Source organism: Phlebotomus papatasi, chromosome 2 (genome assembly GCF_024763615.1).
Source record: "Phlebotomus papatasi isolate M1 chromosome 2, Ppap_2.1, whole genome shotgun sequence".
Taxonomy (NCBI): domain Eukaryota; kingdom Metazoa; phylum Arthropoda; class Insecta; order Diptera; family Psychodidae; genus Phlebotomus; species Phlebotomus papatasi.
Window position 1 is genome coordinate 9,795,993 of NC_077223.1, and position 20,821 is coordinate 9,816,813.

At 34.0% G+C, this 20,821-nt stretch overlaps 2 protein-coding genes across 2 annotated transcripts in view; one reads left to right on the plus strand and one right to left on the minus strand.

Annotated features, from left to right (window-relative positions):
* The window catches only part of LOC129803708 (S-adenosylmethionine decarboxylase proenzyme), a gene marked incomplete in the record, with an annotated part of 37,310 nt that extends 22,144 nt beyond the window's left edge, over positions 1–15,166 (plus strand). Inside the window, 3 exon segments of the mRNA XM_055850463.1 lie at positions 1,081–1,549; positions 1,658–1,750; positions 9,724–15,166. Coding sequence (XP_055706438.1) covers positions 1,081–1,549; positions 1,658–1,750; positions 9,724–10,017 — 856 coding nt within the window.
* LOC129803707 (histone-lysine N-methyltransferase SETD1A-like) lies at positions 15,071–20,033 on the minus strand. Its single transcript, XM_055850462.1, has 3 exons — positions 19,582–20,033; positions 16,442–16,520; positions 15,071–16,374 (listed from the first exon to the last, which is right to left on the minus strand). Exons 1-3 carry the CDS (start codon positions 19,735–19,737, stop codon positions 15,185–15,187), a joined length of 1,425 nt encoding a protein of 474 aa, XP_055706437.1. The 5' UTR covers positions 19,738–20,033; the 3' UTR covers positions 15,071–15,184.
* Positions 20,034–20,821: the final 788 nt, after the last annotated feature.

Genomic DNA, 20,821 nt, shown 5'->3' on the forward strand with positions numbered 1-20,821 from the left:
TTTAAGAAAAATAAAGCTGAACTGAAAATTTCGTCTCCTGAAAAGTTGTCAAAAGGAAGTTACGACAAATGCTGATTTAACTGACGATTTTATAAAGGTCGTTTTTTGGACAATTTTTAAAAACTCACTCAACTAAATTGTGATTTCAGAGTCTTTCTCAGGGATCGTGTGGTTCATGATGTGATGATCTGGAACCCCATGAACCACACGATCCCTGAGAAAGACTCTGAAATCACAATTTAGTTGAGTGAGTTTTTAAAAATTGTCCAAAAAACGACCTTTATAAAATGTCAAAAAGAAATTCGTTGCAAATAAATAATTTAATGCCCTTCCAGCCACTGAAGAAGATCCACATCAGGATCGAAAGCTTTGGAAAAACCAAAAAAGTGTTTTCATCTTAGGGTGACTAACTTTTCACTGGCAATCACCGCAGACATCTCTCTAAAAGCAACAAATTCTGTTCCAAATTTTGGGAACAAATTTGTATAAAACGAAATCAACTCAAATTTGTAGACATTCCACTGTATCAAAACGGTTCCAAAAGAAAACTCTAACAAAATTGTAACTGTATTTTGTAACGAAACTGTAAAGAAAACTTCTTGGAACAAACAAATATCTTCTCTAGGTACAAATTGATTCCAAAAAAATTTGTTCCAAGAAAAACTTGTTCCAATATTTTGGTCAGTGTTCAAAAGTTTTTACCGTGTACAAAAGTAAAAAAGAGTAAATAAAATTAAAGTAATTATTAAAAATAAAGAAAATATACCTATAAAATTAAAATAAATAAAACAAAATACAAATAAATTTAATTCTGTAGTGTTTTTTTAAACCTTACGTTTAGGTCGTTTAGGTCCAAGATGATTAAGATCGGTTACTAAACACTGATTATATGAAGATTTTAAAATTTTCAACTGAGCCCCTGTATTTATGCAAAAACTTGATCACTTATTTCACGGAGAACTGAGTGGAATTCCCGCTTCTTTTGGCTGATATTCAATAAAATAATTTCTCTCAATGAATTATTGTAGCATTGTTTTATTTATTTTTTTTAAATTTGTTGCATTATTGGCTTGTTTCCAGTGAGAGCAGCATGTTTGTGTCGCGTCGCAGGTGGATCCTGAAGACGTGTGGTACAACGACACCGTTGCAATGCCTTGAGCCTCTCCTGGAGATGGCTGAGAAGATAGCTGGCTATACGGATGTCGAGGAATTGTTCTACTCGCGCAAGAACTACAAGCGTCCGGAATTGCAGGTGTCTCCGCATCGGGCATTTGATGAAGAAGTGGCTCTCCTGGACAGTTTCTTTGACGATGGACGAGCCTACTGCCTTGGCTCGGTGAATCGTGACTGTTGGTTCCTGTACACGCTGAGCCGCGGGGGAGAGGCTCTCCAGCGCCACTTTGGCACTCTGATCCAGCAGCGTCCTGTGGCGCCAATTGCACCACCAGATCCGGATCAGACCATTGAGATTCTCATGACGGAGATGGATCCGCAGGTGATGGCAATTTTCTCCAAGGAGGATTCGATGAATGCCAAAGAAGCCACTGAAGTGAGTTTTTGTTGTTTTTTTTCGAAGAAATATCTTTTTTGTTTATTATTTTGTTTTTTTGCAAAAAGGTCATTTTATATTTTATTTTGTCTTCTGCTTCATTCCCAGAAATCTGGCATTCAGAACATTCTTCCGGGAATGAAAATTGATGACTATTTGTTTGCGCCATGTGGCTATTCCATGAATGGAATTTCCAAGAATGTAAGTAAACTCTAACATTTTTTAATTTATTTTTGTAAGCATCTTTTTTTGTTATTCATATGCAATATTTTTCCATTTCTCTTTTTTCTCTGCTGCTCTTGGTCCTTCTTTCTGCAATTCTCTCCACAGATTGTGGGTGATTGTCCGGAAGTAAGTGACTATTAAATATGGTTTTGCAAAGCCCCCTCCCTATGAAATGTTTTTGACTTTGTTTTTTTTTCTTGGTTGGGTCTAGTGATTAAGGAAAATGATTTTGCGTCCGCAATCTAGGCAAAATCTTGTTTGATTTTTTTTTTGGTATTTTAGTGATTGCAATTCCGATTCCACTAAATTGATTTTGTTTTTTATAAAGAAAAGGTTAAAGGTCTTTGAATGAGCGATAATTTTTTTTTAATTTGATGAAGTTTGTAGGGTAATTGTGTTCCATAGGATCTTGATGTCGAAGGGACGCCTTCTTGTTAGAGAGGAAGACGTTTCTCAATGTTATCCTTCCTTCCAGGGAAGCCTCTAACATTCACTGATTAACTTTTTTTCCTCATAACTTTAACACTTTTTAGGTGTAAAAATATATCAACATTTTTTATGTTAATTTTACACCTATTCAAGGGTAAAATTAACATGAAAAAGGGTAACTTTAACCCTTAATACACCTAAAAAGCATAATATTTACACCAATTTCGGATAAATAATGCAGGGTAAAATAAACATTTCCGGAATGTAATTTTAACTTTTTCGGATTTCTCTCAGTTTTCCTAATAATTGTAAATTTCTTGCCAAAATAGTGAAAAAGTGTTGTAGAATTGCACACTGAGAGAAATCCGAAAAAGTTAAAATTGCATTCCGGAAATGTTAATTTTATCTTGCATTATAGATCCGATATCGGTGTAAATATTATCATTTTAGGTGTAAAGTTACCATTTTTCATGTTAATTTTACACTTAAAAAGATGTAAAATTAACATTAAAAAATGTAAAAAAAAAATGTTTGAAGTTCGTAAAACTACCGCTAAAGGCGCTATTATTAAAAAGAGAATATTTCAATTTTCTAAGTTAAATAACTCAAAAACTCCAATGTGCTCAAATTTTAGTATGTTGTAGCCGCATATTATACCTATCAAACAAAAAATACTTAAGTCGATCGATAACCCCTGACCTGAGCTATAAGAGCTTAAACTTCGAAAATTGACCGGCCTGCATCTCCGATTCTAATTGACATTTTGATCTGAATTTTGAGTTTTTGGTTTCGTCTCAATGAGAACTTTCAGATGGCAGTTCAAAAAGTCACCACAGGTGGCGCTGCGATAGCGTCAAAATTCATCAAAATTCAAACTCATTTTTCTCAAAAACGCCATTGTGCAAGTTAATCAAATTTTAGAGTGTTGTAGTCTAGTTTATGACGTTTCCAAAAATTGGCGTGAGTTCGCTGTAGTTAAAATAAAACAGGAGATATGGGAGATCAAAATTCGCGAAATTCAAAACGCCATAGGGTAAAGGCTCATAATTTTGGACAGGGTGTTTATAAGCATCAATGTTCCAAGTTTGAAGTGCGATATTTTCAATACTAATTGACTTTTTTTGTTACTCTCTTTTCAGAAGGGTTGTTTAGAAAATTGGCAAGCTATTTATTGTCTTATTTTTACTAAAATTAGTTTTAATACGTTGAAAAATGAATTGATATGTAGAGATGATTATGAGTCGAATTTTGGACAACTTGGTTGTAAGTTTGGACACCTTGGCTGTATATTTGGACAGTTAATCCGCCTCAATAGGATGCCCATTGTTCTCCATTTAAAAACTTACTAAATCATCTTCCTGTTCTTGTAAGGGAACCGTAAAATATCACAAGAAGCCCGGAAACTTTCCATATCATTGATTAAAGTGAGTTGACTTCAGTACTCCAAGCACGTGCGGATTCGCGCATTCCCTGACCTTTCCGGAAGCCTTTCAAGGCTTTTCTCACTACATCTCGTTCGTAGAGAAGATGCTCTTTTGTTTCTCTATTCATTTATACAACCTAGTAATCGAAAAAGCTAAAATTTCACGAAATTTCGAAAGAAAAACTCCTGTCCAAAATAAGTAGTATCACCTCGCTCTTAGAAAATTGCCTATTTTTCACACGAAAAACGTAATTCACAAGACAAATCTCACTTCAGGTCAAATGTACAAATCACCACAAACGTGAATCAACACAATTTTAAATGAATATTCAATAGTATCACTCAAAAAAAGCGAAGAAACATTGTTAGTACTTCATCACAGCTAAATAAGACTGAAGTAAACACGAAGTTCTGTCATATTTCTCGTAAGCAATTGCTCAATTTTTACTGAATTTTCAACAAAGCAATTTTAACTCAAATCCTAGTCAAAATTTAACGTTTTAGTGTTAAAATCTTCCATAAAGAACAAATATTTAGATATAATTCATTAGGGTAAATTAAGCTAATTCAAAACCTGCTCCAAATGGAAATTTTTCGCTACTCTAAATGGAAACGTCACTGTTTTCATGATAAATACAGTACTAAATTATTATATTTATATATTTTCTATACCACAGTTTCATTATTTAGTTAATTTTGCTCCAAATAAAGCGAAAATCCATTCATATTCACAAATTTTAATTTGTTAATTTCTCAGAAAAACTAAAAGTGTACCTTTTCACCATAGAATTTTTCATAGATTTGCCATGTTTTCCAATGAAAAACAATAAGGTGGCTGTTGTTTATTCGTTTTGTTTAACATTTATGTCATATTTCTGGCTAATTTTAGTTAAATTTGGTGCTAATCTTTATTGTTAACGGAACGTGAAGTTTTCAAATGAAATAATTACCTATTTCGTGAACAAAAAAAGAGTTTTTCTGAAGTGTCTGCAAATGCTTCAATAGGAAACCCCGAAAATTTAATTTTTTTGGAGAGATTTTCTTATTGTCTCAGATGGAAAAGGAGAAAAGACCAGGAATAAGAACAAATCCTGCACTCAGGAGAAACTCAACAAGGTTTTGGAAGCCTTTCGACGTGGTTTCACTTACATTGTTTGTCTCCAATTAGAAACATTCCCTTGTCTCCATTTCGATTAATTTGTTTCCAATAGAAGCATTTTACGCTCGCGTATTTTCTTTGTATTTAAGAAGTTTTCAAATTATATCTAAAGAATTTTCACTAAACAGTAATATTCTAGAAGAGCCAAGGAGCAAATTTATGTAATTCTCTTCAGAAAAAATATGAACTCAATGTGTTGAATCTTCTGTCAAAATTAAAGCGTCTGGAAATGGTTTTGAATTAGGACATTTGCCCTATATTCATCAAATATTGGAATGAAAATCCATAATTTTAATCAATTTATTTTTAGTGTCCAATTTTACCCTCAAAGTGTCCAAATTTAGAAACTGTCCAAAATTATGAGCTCTTATCCTATCTCCGGTTCCATTTGACTGATATTGATGAGTTAGTGCGCAAATGAAAGGTCTCGTAAAGCGCTACAACTTTTTAAAACATTTAAACTTCGTTAAAGTCGTAAAAACAATTTTCTCGACTCTTGCAAAACCGATTTTGATGATTCGGCATAATTGTAGAAGACATTCATATCTATATTCTTACAAACTTTACTTGTTCTAGATTATTGTTGGTTACTTCAAGACCTTTGACATTTTCTTTAAGGTGAATTAAAGGTACGGCGATTCAATTATCAAAATCGGACCAAAGCAGTTTTGCCTAGATTACAGGCGCAAAAGCAAAGATAGAGATCAAAAGAGTTTTCCTAATTTTATTGGAATTTGAGGGAAGTGTTGTCTCCACTATCCATCCCTGTGAATTTCTCAAATTTGCCATAACGCTGAGGCCATGGAGAATGAGTTTGTTGATTGAATTCAGGAGACGTTTTGTTTGGGTTTTCTGCTGGGTAAATATCATTAGAGAGGCATTAGACGATAAGAAGATAACGACAAAGTTGAAGACAAAGTACATGGGATAATTTTTGTGAAAGCAACACAAGACAATGTAGGAGAATGGGTTAGACTGATTATCCATGTTTTTTTTTCTTTATTATTAATACCAAAATGTTCTGAATTGAGTTTTTTAATTAAAGATACTTAAAATTGATAGATTTGAAACAAGTTTATTTGTTGAGAAAATTTAAAGTCCTCTTTAAGGAGGGGCAAGTGCAAGACGCTTATACGATTTGAGACTTATTCTTTAGGTAAAAGTTGTGTAAATTGCTTTATTTGAAGAACCGAATGAGTGGTTTTCTGCTTCAGAAATTCACATTTCCTCTCACATCAAATAGACTTATCTAAAGCAAATATATAGATTATGATTTGTGGAAATGTTTTTCTTGGAAGTCTCCTGGGTGGATTTTTATGGCAAATTTTGAGAAGTATATTTCCTGGTGCGTTCTCATAAACTTTCCATGGTTTGACTGATTATATGGGATTTATTCTGGGATATTTGGTTAAGATGACTAGTCCTGCAATATTCAAAATGCAATATTTCTTTCATCGTTAAATATTTTGATACATAGGGTAAAATGAGGTAATTTGGAACCATTTATTTATAATTTGGGACATTTGAGACTTTCTCACAGTTTCAGATGAGTAAAGTGAAAACAAAGACCGTGAAATAGAAGAAAAATACGATTAAGAATAGAAAAAAGCTTTTCTTCCTTTTGAATCTCTAAAACAGTGAGAAAATCTCAAATGTCCCAAATTGTAAATGGTTCCAAATTACCTCATTTTACCCTATAGGTTTTGAAAGAGAATTTTGCAATTTTTTTTTGCATTATTCACATTAAACAAAAACATCAAAGCATGATCCAGATGGAGCTTGAAAATCTAAATAAATTTATTCATGGTGTCGTCAGTAATAAAAGGATGTGAATATTTTATGAAAGAATCATTTTCCAAATGAAATTTGAAAAGATTGAGCAAGATGATGCAAATTGTGTGGAAGAAATTTATTGAACTCTCTTGGAAAACTTTATGAGGATGCATTTGGAAGTCTTTCAAAAGTATTTTTCAATTTAATATTTTGCGGAATTTGATAAAGAAATGCTTCCCCGGAATAGATTTACATTTCTTGTTTGCAGTGTTACCCTTACCCATTCCTCCTTACCAAGATTTTTGGGCCTTGAAGCGTATTTTAACCTATATCCGATGTTGTTATGAAATCTTTAAAAGTTAAAGGGAGAAACTCACATTTTTTTTTATTTCAAGGAGTTTATTCCCTCTCCTTGTTCTAAAATTTTGTGAACTTTTCTTTCGGAGTTAGAAAATTTCATTTAAAGAAATTTTATAATATTTTTTTAGTACTCTAGAAAGTTTATTGCCCACTATCCCTCACCCTTGTTCTAAAACTTACTAATGATACTGTTTCACAGAAAAATGAAAAGTGGAAATCTTTCTCCAGAACATTTTTTTAGTAGATGATTGTTCTTATGTTATTCTGCTTTATTAACTTTTATTTGTGTTGGTTCCTGTCATGAAAGTTTTCTCCGCAGTCCTAGGCATGTTCTAAAACTACCTAACAGTCGTGACAGGAACCAGCTGAAATAAAAGTCGATTATGCAGAAGCACTTGAGAATTCAAGTGCATCTTCATTGGAATAGCATCAGAACTCTTTTCATTAATTTTTTGAATTTGATTTGGTCTAGAAAGATTATATTTAATAATTTACTGCTCATTTGTTATTTTTTCTTTCGAAGTATGAGTTATGGTGCTATTCCAATGAAAAATGAACATGTTTTTTTTAGCACTTAATTGTTCTCAAATGTTTCTACATAATCGTCTGTTCTTTGTGTTGGTTCCTGTCACGACTGTTTGGTTGTTTCGATGCAAGAAGAGGACTGGGGAAAATATTCGATGCAGGAACCTACGTTAAGAAAAGTGGATAATGCAGAAGCACTTGAGAACAGTAAAGTGCTAAAAAACATGTTCATGGTTTATTGGAATGAAAAGAGGAAGATAAAAAAGAGTGCTAAAAAAAATTCTCCTGAATCTTTTTTAGCACACGTCTGTTTTAAAGTGCTTCTGCATTAATGACTTTGCTTTGAATTGGTTCCTGTCTCGACTGTTTTCCTCAGTCTTCATCGTGTTCTAAAACTACCAAAAAGTCGTGATAGGAACCAACCTAAAAGAAAAGGGCAAAAAATGAGCAGTAAAAAAAAATGAAAATTGGCAGTAAAAAATTAAGAATGAGAAGTAAAATATCTAATTATGGTCAGTAAAAAACCTAAATCTTTACAAAAATGGGTCTACTTTATATATTCAACATTTAAAATTGTTGCAGATAAAATGAAAAGCCCTTTATTTTCCCTTTGCCAAAATTTGGACGATAATATCACTGTTCCAAATTTTTTTGTTACTGCTCAATTTTAATTTTTTACTACTCATTTTTTCAATGCTAAAGAAAATTCGATAATGCAGAAACACTTGAGAACAGTAAAGTGCTAAAAAAAACATGTTCATTGTTTATTGGATTGAAAACGGGAGATTTTTCTATTGAACTCTTTTTTTAGCACACGACTATTTTCAAGTGCTTCTGCATTATCGACTTTACTTTGTATTGGTTCCTGTCTCGACCGTTTTCCTCAGTTTTTGTCGTGTTCTAAAACCACCAAACAGTCGTGACAGGAACCAACAAGAAAAGTCGATAATGCAGAAGAACTTGAGAACAGTAAAGTGCTAAAGAAAACATGTTTATTAGAATGAAAAGCGGAAATTTTCCTCCTGAACTCTTTTTTTAGCACACGACTATTCTCAAGTGTTTCTGCACTATCGATTTTACTTTGTATTGGTTCCAGTCCCGACAGTTTTCCTCAGTTTTTGTCGTGTTCTAAAACCACTAAACAGTCGTGACAGGAACCAACAAGAAAAGTCGATAATGCAGAAGAACTTGAGAACAGTAAAGTGCTAAAGAAAACATGTTTATTAGAACAAAAAGGGGAAATTTTCATCCTGAACTCTTTTTTTAGCACACGACTATTCTCAAGTGTTTCTGCACTATCGATTTTACTTTGTATTGGTTCCTGTCTCGACCGTTTTCCTCAGTTTTTGTCGTGTTCTAAAACCACCAAACAGTCGTGACAGGAACCAACAAGAAAAGTCGATAATGCAGAAGAACTTGAGAACAGTAAAGTGCTAAAGAAAACATGTTTATTAGAATGAAAAGCGGAAATTTTCCTCCTGAACTCTTTTTTTAGCACACGACTATTCTCAAGTGTTTCTGCACTATCGATTTTACTTTGTATTGGTTCCAGTCTCGACCGTTTTCCTCAGTTTTTGTCGTGTTCTTAAACCACCAAATAGTCGTGACAGGAATCAACATAAAGAAAAGTTGAAAATGCAGAAGAACTTGAGAACAGTAAAGTGCTAAAGAAAACATGTTTATTAGAATGAAAAGCGAAAATTTTTCTCCTTGACTTTTTTTTAGCACACGACTATTCTCAAGTGTTTCTGCACTATCGATTTTACTTTGTATTGGTTCCAGTCTCGACCGTTTTCCTCAGTTTTTGTCGTGTTCTTAAACCACCAAATAGTCGTGACAGGAATCAACAAGAAAAGTCGATAATGCAGAAGAACTTGAGAACAGTAATGTGCTAAATAAGCATGTTCATTGTTTATTAGAATGAAAAGGGAAAATTTTTCTCCTGGACTTTTTTTTAGTACACGACAGTTCTCAAGTGCTTCGACTTACTTTCTTCCTTTTACTTTCTTCTTTTTTTACTTACTTATTTCGTGTTCTAAAAAACCACCAAACATTCGTGACAGGAACCAAGAGAAAGAAGAATCGATTATGTAGAAAAAGCAGTTGAGAACAGTCATGTACTAAAAATTGTTCAAGAGGAAGATTTTACCTTTCCATTTTTTATTGGAATAGCATTTTTAAACAGTTTGAAAATCGTGATAATTTTTTGTCCAAATTGAATAGTGGATACCTGTGGATACTTTTGTCAACTGGGAACTATTTTTTTCTTTTTGTCGCCAGGGATACTACATGACCATCCACATTACCCCGGAAACTGAATTTTCGTACGTGAGCTTCGAGAGCAATGTGGCAGCCACTAACTATGGGGATCTGATTGCCCGGGTCATTGAGACTTTTCAGCCGGGTAAGTTTATTGTGACGCTGTTTGCCAACAAGAGTAGTCCAGCGTATGCTGCATCGCGCGAGCTGGAGCGTGCTGAGGAGATTGGCGAGTGGCAGCGTCGGGATATTCAGTACTGTCGCTTCCAGAGCTACGATTTGACGTATGCTCAGTATTGCAAATTCCCAAGCTGAGGGTTACAGTGGGTGGCCCCTTATGGGGCTGAATTGCTTCCTGTCCATCATTTCTCCCTGTGTTGTTTTCCCAATCATCTCACCACTGTGGCATTTCCCCCGGATGACTTCTTGCTGGAGGAGTCCAGGGGACGTGCCACGGAGAAAATTCTCCTATCTCGCATCCCAAATACTACTACTACGACACCAAGACATTCACGCAATCATGATTTAATTAATCATGAATCACATGCAACAAGATTTACGGAATTTGCTCAATTCTTTGACATTCCCATCATCCTTGGCATGGTACTCATTCAATTGATCTCCATTGCTGTGGTATTCAATGCTGAAGAGTACTCACCATTGCTTCTGTTCTCGTGGTGGCGCAATAAGATATCTTGAGATTCAGCAAGACGTGGTGCATCGTTCACCATTGCATGTGTGAACAATTGACATAGATTTTTCACCAATTTGGTTGATTTTTGCACCATTTGCCAATTAACACCTGATGAGATTTCTTCCAAGAACCACTCAATCTTGAGTATATTCTGGCCATGTGCATCAATGTGGATTTTATGACGGCGCCAACAACACATGGAGATGATGTTTTTTGATGGGATTAGATGATTTCTACTCTTTTCTTTTTCTACATGCTTACCTACCTGATATATTTTTTAAAACAATTAAAATTATATATATGGGATATTTAATGGATGTTCTGCAAAAAAAAGTCGCCCCATCGAATAATTTACCAAAAAAAAAACAAAATTATTTTTCTTTTACAAAATGGACTATGAAAAAAATCTTTTATACGATGAATTGGAAGAGGATTCTTGAGAAGTTTAATTATGTATTAAAAAAAAATAATTGACAAAAAATTGTTGTATATTTGTTATTGCTTGAGGTAAGTCATGAGCGTCGTGAGCCACGCAGAATTGATTTTGTTTAGTAAATATTTCTTTGAAATTTCAGCAAGAGTGAAATATTGTTCTAGTCATCTCGCTCGCTCTTGCGTACGTAAATTTCGAAAATATTTTCGAAACTGCCTATGGGAGTGAGCGGGATGACTAGAACTACACAGAAAAAAAATATTTTGTAAAACTGTTCGTAAATTTTTGTGAATTCCTATGGAGGACTTACGAAATGCTAGTAAATCGTATAACCCACAAACAAGTTCGTAAAAGTTTGTACTTTTTTCATAAACATTGTTCGTAAAATTATCATTTGACGAGCATTTTTTGTACTTTTACAAACATTTGTTCGTAAATGTTCGTAAACAAATAAAAAATGTTCGTACAATTTTGTAATTTGTTCGTAAATGTTCGTAAAGTGTTCGTAGGGTAAACAAAAATTTACGAACATTTTTTGTGTGTTTACGAAAATTTACGAACAAATGTTTGTAAAAGTACAAACTTTTACGAACTTGTTTGTGGTTTATATGATTTACGAGCATTTCGTAAGTCCCCCATAGGAATTTACGAACATTTTTACAAAATATTTTTTCTGTGTAGATTTCGCTCACACTCTCTCGAAAATGAGTTTTTGACAGTTCACTTAGAGTGAATGACATTTAGACCTAGTTAGTCTCACTCATTCTCAAACTCATTTTCGAAAATATGTCTACAAAATGAAATTGCCATTCAAACTTCAGTGGAAATGGTCCGGACGGAGCTTCCCTCCGAAAATTTCCACTACAAAATGAAAGTTATACAAAAAATTACCTTTTATTTTGGAAAGAAGCCTTTGAAGTTTCTTAGAGCAAGAGAGATGACTAAAACATTTCGCTCACTCTCATTGAAATATCAAACACGCAGTGATATTTTTAGTTCTAGTAGTCTCACTCACTCTCAAATGCATTTTCGAAAATATGTTTACAAAAATTACCTTTTATTTTGTAAACAGGTCTTAAAAATTCCGAAGAGAGTGAGCAAGATGACTAGAACACTGTTCCACTCACAGAAGTCCAAATGTCAAACATGCATTTGCAAAACAAAATTTATAGTGTTTTGAAAATATGTTTTTGACATTTATAAGTTTTGAAAATATATGTTTATGCCTCCGGTACACCTTTTAGATCGATAAAATGTCATGAAATCCAAATTCACGTCACTTTCTTTCTCAAAAGATTTGGATATGTCTATCTCACTTTTTCGAACTCGAAATTGGACTGGACTAAATTTAATTTGGTGTGATGTCCAAAAGAAGAAGAAGAAGACTGCGAAAGAGCAGGATAGACATATGTAAAACTTTGAAGAAAGAAAGCGATGTGAATTTCGACTTTATAAGATTTTCCTGATCTAAAAGGTGTGCCGGATTCATTACAGCATGAAAGTTATAAGGAAAAATACTTTCCATTTTGTAAACATGTTTTCGAAATCCCGTAGAGAGATGACTGATGACGTGATTACAACAGTATTCCGTTCATATACTCTTCCTGAAATGTCAAACAAATTAAAAAAGCAATTCCGGGTTGCGAAAAAAATTTAAAAATTAAAATTTTAAAGTATGAAACAGGAAATATTCTTAATGAAAAGTTAAAGTGATTATGACTTCTTGGACAGTAATTCTATTTAATTTTTAGATAGAAAAAATGAATCTAAATTCGGCCTCAGAAAACAATGCGAAGACTTTTTGTTTAGTGGAATTACAGTAGGCTCTCGCTCAATCGGCACTTTTTCAATCGGGCGAAAAATTTTATTGGCAATTTTCACGTTTAATTATGAAGCAAATTTGCTAAAATTCGCTGTAGTTCCTCATATTTTTTATCTCTAAATTACTGATAGACCTTTTCCTTGCATGAAAAGTAATGAAGATTATTCAGATTTTGGATTTAAAGTTGTAGTACGAAATTTGACAGATTAAATTCAATCCTGGTTATAGGATAAAATGGGACAATTTGGAATCGTTTCCAAATTGAAATATTTGAGATTTCACTCTTGCACATCGAAAATAATGAGGAAACCTCAAAATTCCATATTGAAAATGGTTTCAAAATACCCCATTTTACCCTAAACGAATTTGAAATCTAAATTCAAATTGACATTCAATAAATTGGTTCACGTTTACACTAAGTTGGTTACATGTTGTGACCAATATCAATTACTTTTTTAAATGAGGCAACAAACTTTTGACGAATTAAAAATGATCAACTTTTGGAAAACAATTTTTTTAATATGAAATAAAATTAATTAATTTTTTGAAAAATATAAATGACATTTTACGGATTACAGAGAACTCATTTGCAAAAAGAAAATTTTGAAAAATAATTTTTTTCTATCATTTTTTTTTCACTGGTTTTGTCAAACATAGGTACATTAGGCAACAAAGTATTGACACTCACTGTATAACATTCCACTGTGCAATACTATCCCTGGCTAATTCTACCTAGGTATCCTCTATAGCATATTGCTTAATGTTTTCGAAAATTCGTCGTTCGAATTGACAGTTCTCGTATTTGCATATTGTTTTTCGAGAATTAATTCCATTTGGATTTCGAAATCGAAAACATTTTGAATTCGAAAATAGAATACAGTAGACTCTCTCAAATTCGGTCATTTGGGACTGAAATGTCACCCGAATTAGAGAGAAATTCGGGCAACATACTTTTTGAAAAGCAACGATTTTTTATCCATCTGCATATTCACATTGAGTTTACATACTCATATTTATTGTAAATTTTATGAGAATCCATTAATGATGCAAAACCACGTCAAAACTAAGGCAAACCATGGCAAATTTAAGGATATTTTCTTTCGATAATCATACACTCAAACTTGAAAAATGTCAACAAACTTTTTTCGAATTTAACTGCTGCCTGAAATAAAAAGTAGCCCGGTCTTAACCCTTTAAGGACGAGAAAGTCAAAAATCGAGGGTCAGAAAAAATCATTTTTTCCAACTTTTTAGAGCAAAATACAGCTTTAGAAAGCCGTAGGAAAATTTTCATTTTTGGGTCACGGGTGACCCAATCGTCCTTAAAGGGTTAAAAGAGCCGAATTAGTGAGAGTCTACTGTAAATAGAGATATGATTAGGGACATCGGGGCAGAATTAGCTAGCAAATGATTGTTTTCAATGAATAGAGGGAGTTCTTTCCAAGAAAACTATAATAGTCCACTGTCTAATTCTACCCCTGATTGATTCTAGCCCGGTGTACCATGCTGTTAATTTTTTTCAAGGAGGCGTGGCCTAATTTTTTGAGCAGTTTTCAAAATCTTTGTTTCTCGATTTACATACTTTTTTATTTTTAAATGACTAAAATGGATTTACTGTTCAAATGTCTAATGTCTGTTAAAATTGTAGCTTGTGAAAAAAAAAGTTTAAAAATGTCAAAGTGACATTAAAAGAAATAATTTGAGTTAAAATTGCATACTAAAACGATAAATCTGCTGTTTTTGGAGACATTTCTCTGTTAATTAAAAGAAAAAAAAAGATGGGGCGAAGAGCTTTGACAGATCTGTCAAACTTATGCAGAATTGCGCAATGACGAATTGGAGAAGAGGAAGAAGAAATTGTGAAGAATAAAAAAAAAAGATGTTGCATGTGATTTCTGATAGAGAAAAAAATAGAAATGTAGAATTGAATAAAAGAAAAAAAATATATATGTATAATTGGAGAAATTGTGACAGGAAGCATAGCAAGAAGAAGAAGAAAAAAATATGATAAAAGAATTTTGAAGTTGATAAGAAATATTTGAGACATTTTAAAAGAAAATTAATTCCATGGTGAAAAAAAAATTGGTTGACGCAATTTCTTTGGAGATTTATGATTAAAAATAATGAAATTATTAAAAATATTCTATTGACACTTGAGAATTTAAGAATAAAAAAAAACAAGTCTTAGAGATTTATAAGATGCAAGAAAAAATGAAATCAATGTATTTGATGAATTAAATGTGTACCTTGTAGAATTAACAAAAAAAAAGCAGGATAATCTTGAGAAAATCTTTCCGGGAGACAAATCTATCTTAAACATAAATTAAAAAAATAAATAAAAATGCAAAGTTAATGGAATTAGTTTTCTTCACATTGTAGAATTCAATGAGTATTTAAGAAAGAAAAAAAAAGTCTTACTCTTTAATGGAATTTAGAAACAAACAATTTAATGAAATGAATTTTTGCTGACAGAGGAAATCTTTATGAAATAAAATTCAAATTCTTATCACAAAAAAGAACACTGAGCACTCAATTTATTGTTCCCGGACACTCAAGCGTTCTAGGTCGATGGAGAATTTCTTCTGGCGCAGTTGAGCGACTTCCTCAGGCATTTCATGTTCATTTCTTGCAGGGATTGCAGGGGATACCTTTACTCGGTCAGGGTAGCGATTGGGAGTAGCAGCGAGGTCCATGGCGAAGGATACTACCAGTTTCTGGCCATATTTGGGGCCATCGTAAGTAGGGGCGGCGGGAACAAGTGGACTGGGCGGTAGACTGTCCTTCTTCCGGCCCAATGTGGCGGATCTGTAGGGTGGCAGCTGGGAATTGGCTTCACAAGAAGGCATTTCATCCCCCAGGGGGACCTGTACAGGTTCCAGGAAAGGACTATTGGGAGTTTCTCTGAGTTTCACCGTCAAGAATTCCGCTGGGATCTGCCGGGTATTTCCGGGAGAAGCCTTTGACCGCGATGGGAGGGTAAAATTGGGTCTTCCGTGATTCATCTTCCTGCCCGGACTCTGTGGCGTGGTGGGAGTCTTAATGATCTTTGTGATGTCCACTGACTTGGTTCTCAGGATTTCTGGGCTCTTTTTCGGCATCTGAAGAGGTTGAAGGACAGGAACTGGAGGTTTCTTCTCGATCTTAATCTCTTTCTCTAACGAATTTTCTCTTTCAGGTGTCTCCTCTCTTGAATTTACCGACGCAACGCTGCTGCCATCCAGGGAGTCCCCGGAGGATTCAAAAGGTTTCCCATTCATGGATATTCCCTTAACTTCTTGAACTTCCTGTTTTTTATCAATTTCCAGGGCATCTCCAGAAGATTCATGAGGTTTCCCATTCATGGATATTTTCTTCTGTTCCTGAACGTCCTCCTTCTTATCAAGATCCTTGGAATCTCCGGTAGATTTAACAGGTTTCAAACTAACAGCCATTTTGCTGATTTCCTGAACTTCCTCCTTCCTTTCAGGCATCACTTTGGAACTCTCCTGGCTACCACCATTCTGAATGGACTTCTTAATGACGAAATTCCTTTTTCCATGTCCCAGCATCAGTCTCTCAGTGTCTTCCTTCCGGGCAGATTCCGTGGGCTTTTCGGTGAGTAGTCTCTTAACAATGGGCTGCACAGCCGGTGACTTTTTCTTCAGAGTGCCATTTTCTTTGGCTCTAAAATGCTCACACAACTCCTCCTGCACCTTGTCCATGGCTTTTATCGACTTTGGTGCTTCTGCAACAAAAGAAATCTCATAATCTCCTTATCTTCCTAATCATTTTCTTGAGATATCGATACTCACCTTCAGCAGAATTCCCATTGACTACACCATTTATTGTGGGCGATGTTCTGCCTTGAGTGGTGCTCATGGATGATTTTTCCTGATAAATAGATAAATGTTATTGAGAAATGTTTTTTTTTTGGTACTTATTGAGACTTCTGAAAAGATTAACGGGCATGTATAGTTTTTTCCATGAACAATATTCGTATTGCACAATTCTAATCCCCATAAAATGCTCTCGATTTATTTTATCAAAGAAAGTTAAAAATGAACAAGTTTTTTAGTACTTTACTGTTCTCAAGTCCTGTATTATTGACTTTTCTTTTGGTTCTTGTCATGACTATTTGTACTTTAGAACACCGCGAGGACAGGAACCAACGCAAAGAAAAGTCGATAATGCAGAAGCACTTGAGAACAGTAAAGTACTAAAAAAAAGAGTGATGGCAAAGCGTACCAGCTTTGCAAAATGCTCGAACTCACGAGAGAAAGCTCTCCTTGAATTAGTTTTCTAAATAGGCTTTTGGTGCTCTGGTCTACTAAAGATCGAATTGATTCATAAATCACAAAAGCATTTGTAAATCAAAGAATAGGTACTTAACCGATCCATTACCAATAAAGACCGATGCTGCCGGGTTAGAAATTTCAATATCTTTCCAAACAATTCAAATTTAACCAAATCAGTTGAAAAATGGGCCCTCCAAAGTGGTCCTTTGACCTTCAATAATTCAAAATGGCGAATTTTCCGGTCATAGTCCCTTTCCTAATAAATCTTTTGTGTGCCCGAAGTGTACCTTATGGAAGGCCATCTTCTTTTTATGCTTTTTATAGTACGCCGAAAGTAACCTTATGGAAGGTAGCTTTCATTTTTGTTTTTATGCAACCGAAGACCTAGTCGGGAAGGCTCTTCTATGTATTCAATTCCCCAGAGGTATTAACGGTCCTTCTGGATCCCGTTTCCACGATTAAGTATCAGACCAATCCTAATAAGGTACAATTTGTAGCTTTATAATAGAGCTCAATAAGAAAAAAAGGTTTCAACTAAAATGTAAATTAGATTTTGAGATATTAAATGCTTTATAGAGAATTGTGAAACATTGGTACAATTTTGTTCGACACTGTGCTACCAGTGATATCGCATTAGAATTGTTGGCAGTTACGACAAAATCATATCGAACATTATCTGATAAAATTCACAATATTATGTTAAGAAAACAGAACTTTCTGTAGGGTGGAATCACCACTGCTCGCCAATGCACTTGTATTTAAATCCCTATTTTTTACAATTTATGAAATAAATGAGCAGCAAAGTTATTTGTGTTTTTATTGCTGCTACATATAGAGTCCAAAAATAATAATTATTCGTTTTGGATTTAAGATTTTGAGCATTTTTTAGAGCGATATTTTAAGGAAGTGCATTGAATCCAATATTTCTTACAAAATATAACGAGTGCTATCAAATTTTCATCTAACAAATTTTACGTTTTTGGATAAATAATCTGTCTGTTGAATATTTAATTACATTCGTAGAATACATAACATTTGTATTTAGTTAAGTCATATTTCATTTAATATTATTTTTACGTAAAAATGAGGCATGGCGGAAAGTGGTAATGTTTTGAATTGATTTTACCACCTGTCGCCATTGTTTTTCAATAGGTTACGCTAATTTCACTTCGCAGATTCTCTCAGTTGTCAAATCTGCTTTGTTTACTTTCCGCAATAATCTAATAATTTGATTTCCTAAATAAAAGCGAAGAAAGTTATTTAAAGTGAGTAATAATATGTCACGAGGAAAAAGAAATGCTGAATGTATTCTTTGCATAATATAGCGCAAAATAATCGAGCTGGGACGTTTCCAAGAGGGTGACGAAAAGTATTTACAAAACTGGCGAAAAGTGGTAAAAAGTGGCGACGAAGTATTTTTTGCATTGTTATTAAAAATCAATTTTTTGAGTAGTCCAGAGAGTTAAATTGGAGTATTTAGAGTTAAATTGGAGTACTACATTTTTGACGAATCTAGAGCCAATACATCTCAGTAACTTTGCGTCAAATTTGAGTTATCTTATAATAAGGATTAAAGTCATAATCAAATTAATTTGACATTTTCGTAAAAGTGGCGATAAGTGGTTACTCCACCCTATTATGCCTTAGACACACTTACGCCTTAAGCCTAGAGACGACTCAGCGAAATTGTAATCAAAATACTGATCAGATTACATTTCCATAATTTTCTTACTAATCTATCTCTCTCCTTATACCAAGGAACGGCTTAGTTAGTGAGAAACTGATGGGAATTTAGTCAAATTATTACTTTAATTATAATATTACATTAAGCTGTCTCTCGGCTTAAGTCGTAAGTGTCTCTAAGACGTTAGTCTTCTCAAGGTTCTTAAAGTATTTGTGTTTTTATTTTTAAAACTTAAGGCTTTTAATGCCCAACGCACAATAACTTTTGTTTTGTAATCATGTTTTTGACATTTCAATGAGAGTGAATGAAACACAAATCTAGTTATCTCGTTTTCTCTCATAGGAAATTTTGAAAACATAGTTACAAACAAAAGTTATTGTGCGTTGGGCATAATGCACAAGAACATTTAGTGTTCAAGTTTGCTAAAATTGTTAAATTGAAAACATTGTGAATCAAGTTAAGAAATACGATACGGGTTAAGCGGCTATATTTCTTTCTGTAACACTATAACTTCCAATTACCATTAAGAATCTCCTATTCATGCAGTATTTCTCAATTGAAAAATCTCTTATTGCAATTGCGAAAGGTGTTTATGCTTCATTGACAAAAATTGTGTTTTTCTAATCAATTTGCATATGACTAAGCCGAGATAAACCATAAAACTCTTTGTAGTTTGTTTTTGTCACTGTGAATGTTCCTCATTTTGTTAAAGCTGAGATGTTTTTTTCTTTATTTTGCGCATATTTTAACTATATTTTTCTTATTGATGCCAATTTTAATGAAATATAAAGAACAATATCAGCGGTTTTACATTAGAACAAATTTATGAACGGTATAAAATCATAAAACCTCAAAAATGTTATGATAAGAGAACTCTGAGGAATGCCTTATCACTTGGGCAAAATCTGTAATACTTGCGGTAACATTTTATGGGTGAGATTGGTGAGATTAATTGCAAATAAGAGTAACTAACCTGAGGTGTTTTCTTCAACGTTGTTCCATTGCGAATATCTGCCAGGAGATCTGTTCTCCCTGTGCTTTCCGGGTGGCTGTTTGTTGGGGTTTTAGGGGGAGAAGTGGTAGGTGGTGGCGGTGGTGGTGCTGGATACATAATTTCCGGTGGAGTCATGATTTCCTGGCGGGAAAATTGACTGAAGCACTCACTAAGCACTGTTCAAATGGATAACTCACAAGCAAGTGAATCGATCACTTGCCACTCTTTTATACTCTCCCACTCACAATATTTACCTCTGATTATCTTATCAGTTAGGTGCGATAGTGCGTTGAATGGTTTTTAGGTTATTTTAGAGACAATTTTACTGAAGAATTTCTGTGCAAATTATCGCGATTCTCCTGACCTTCCAGTTTGAAATGATTGGCGCGCGCGCGCGAGTTATGTTGACTGGAAAAGACTTTTCAGCGGAGTGAGTCATCCTCAGGCACGCCACTATTTATAAGATATTTCCATCGCTGATTCATTGTATGGCTGGTCAGTGGGGAGATTTCTAGCGAAAATCAATTACTCAGCCGTCACTGGAGGTCTCAAGCGGCATGTTTCGATCTTTAGTCAACCTCTCCCGCATGCTAATGATGCGTCTTCACTTTTCCCGCGCTTTTTCCCTACCAGCCACATGAGCGCCAAGGCAGGTGCTTGAAGGCCAGGCAGGTGCTTTGACATCCCATCGTAAACTTTATTTCCGAACCATATAGATTACACAGAATTAAATGAAATTCCTAACACTCTCCGCTATTGCAATCTTCATGAAGGGTCGTATACTCCGATTGGGCTTATACAGTAGAGTAGACTCTCGCTAATTCGTCTCTTTTAAGATCGGGCTACTTTTTAATTCGGGTGGCAGTTAAATTCGAAAAAGGTTTGTCGCCATTTTTCAAGTTTGACTATGATTATCGAATGAAGCAATAAATTTGCCATGGTTTGTCTTAGTTATGAAGTGATTTTGCATTATTAAGGAATTTTCATGAAATTTACAAACAATATGAGTAGGGTAGAGTCAGCCCTTTTGGCCATGTAAGCACTTTTCGCCACCTAAAGTAAAATCACAGTAAGGCTATTATGAGTTTATTTAGAACAGGAAAATGGGTCTTATTTCGTGACCTCTAATCTAACGAATCAGAAAACCATATTTGATTTTGTATAGACTTGATTAATTTTAAGTTATTGAAAGAAATTCTCGACAAGGTAAACAATCACT

Bases quoted from the DNA above. Each gene is read 5' to 3' on its own strand.
- LOC129803707 (XM_055850462.1), bottom strand. From the start codon at position 19,737: ATGACTCCACCGGAAATTATGTATCCAGCACCACCACCGCCACCACCT. The intron at 16,521-19,581 runs GTTAGTTACTCT...TCTATTTATCAG, and splicing joins CGTTGAAGAAAACACCTCAG to GAAAAATCATCCATGAGCAC. The intron at 16,375-16,441 runs GTGAGTATCGAT...CTTTTGTTGCAG, and splicing joins CAATGGGAATTCTGCTGAAG to AAGCACCAAAGTCGATAAAA.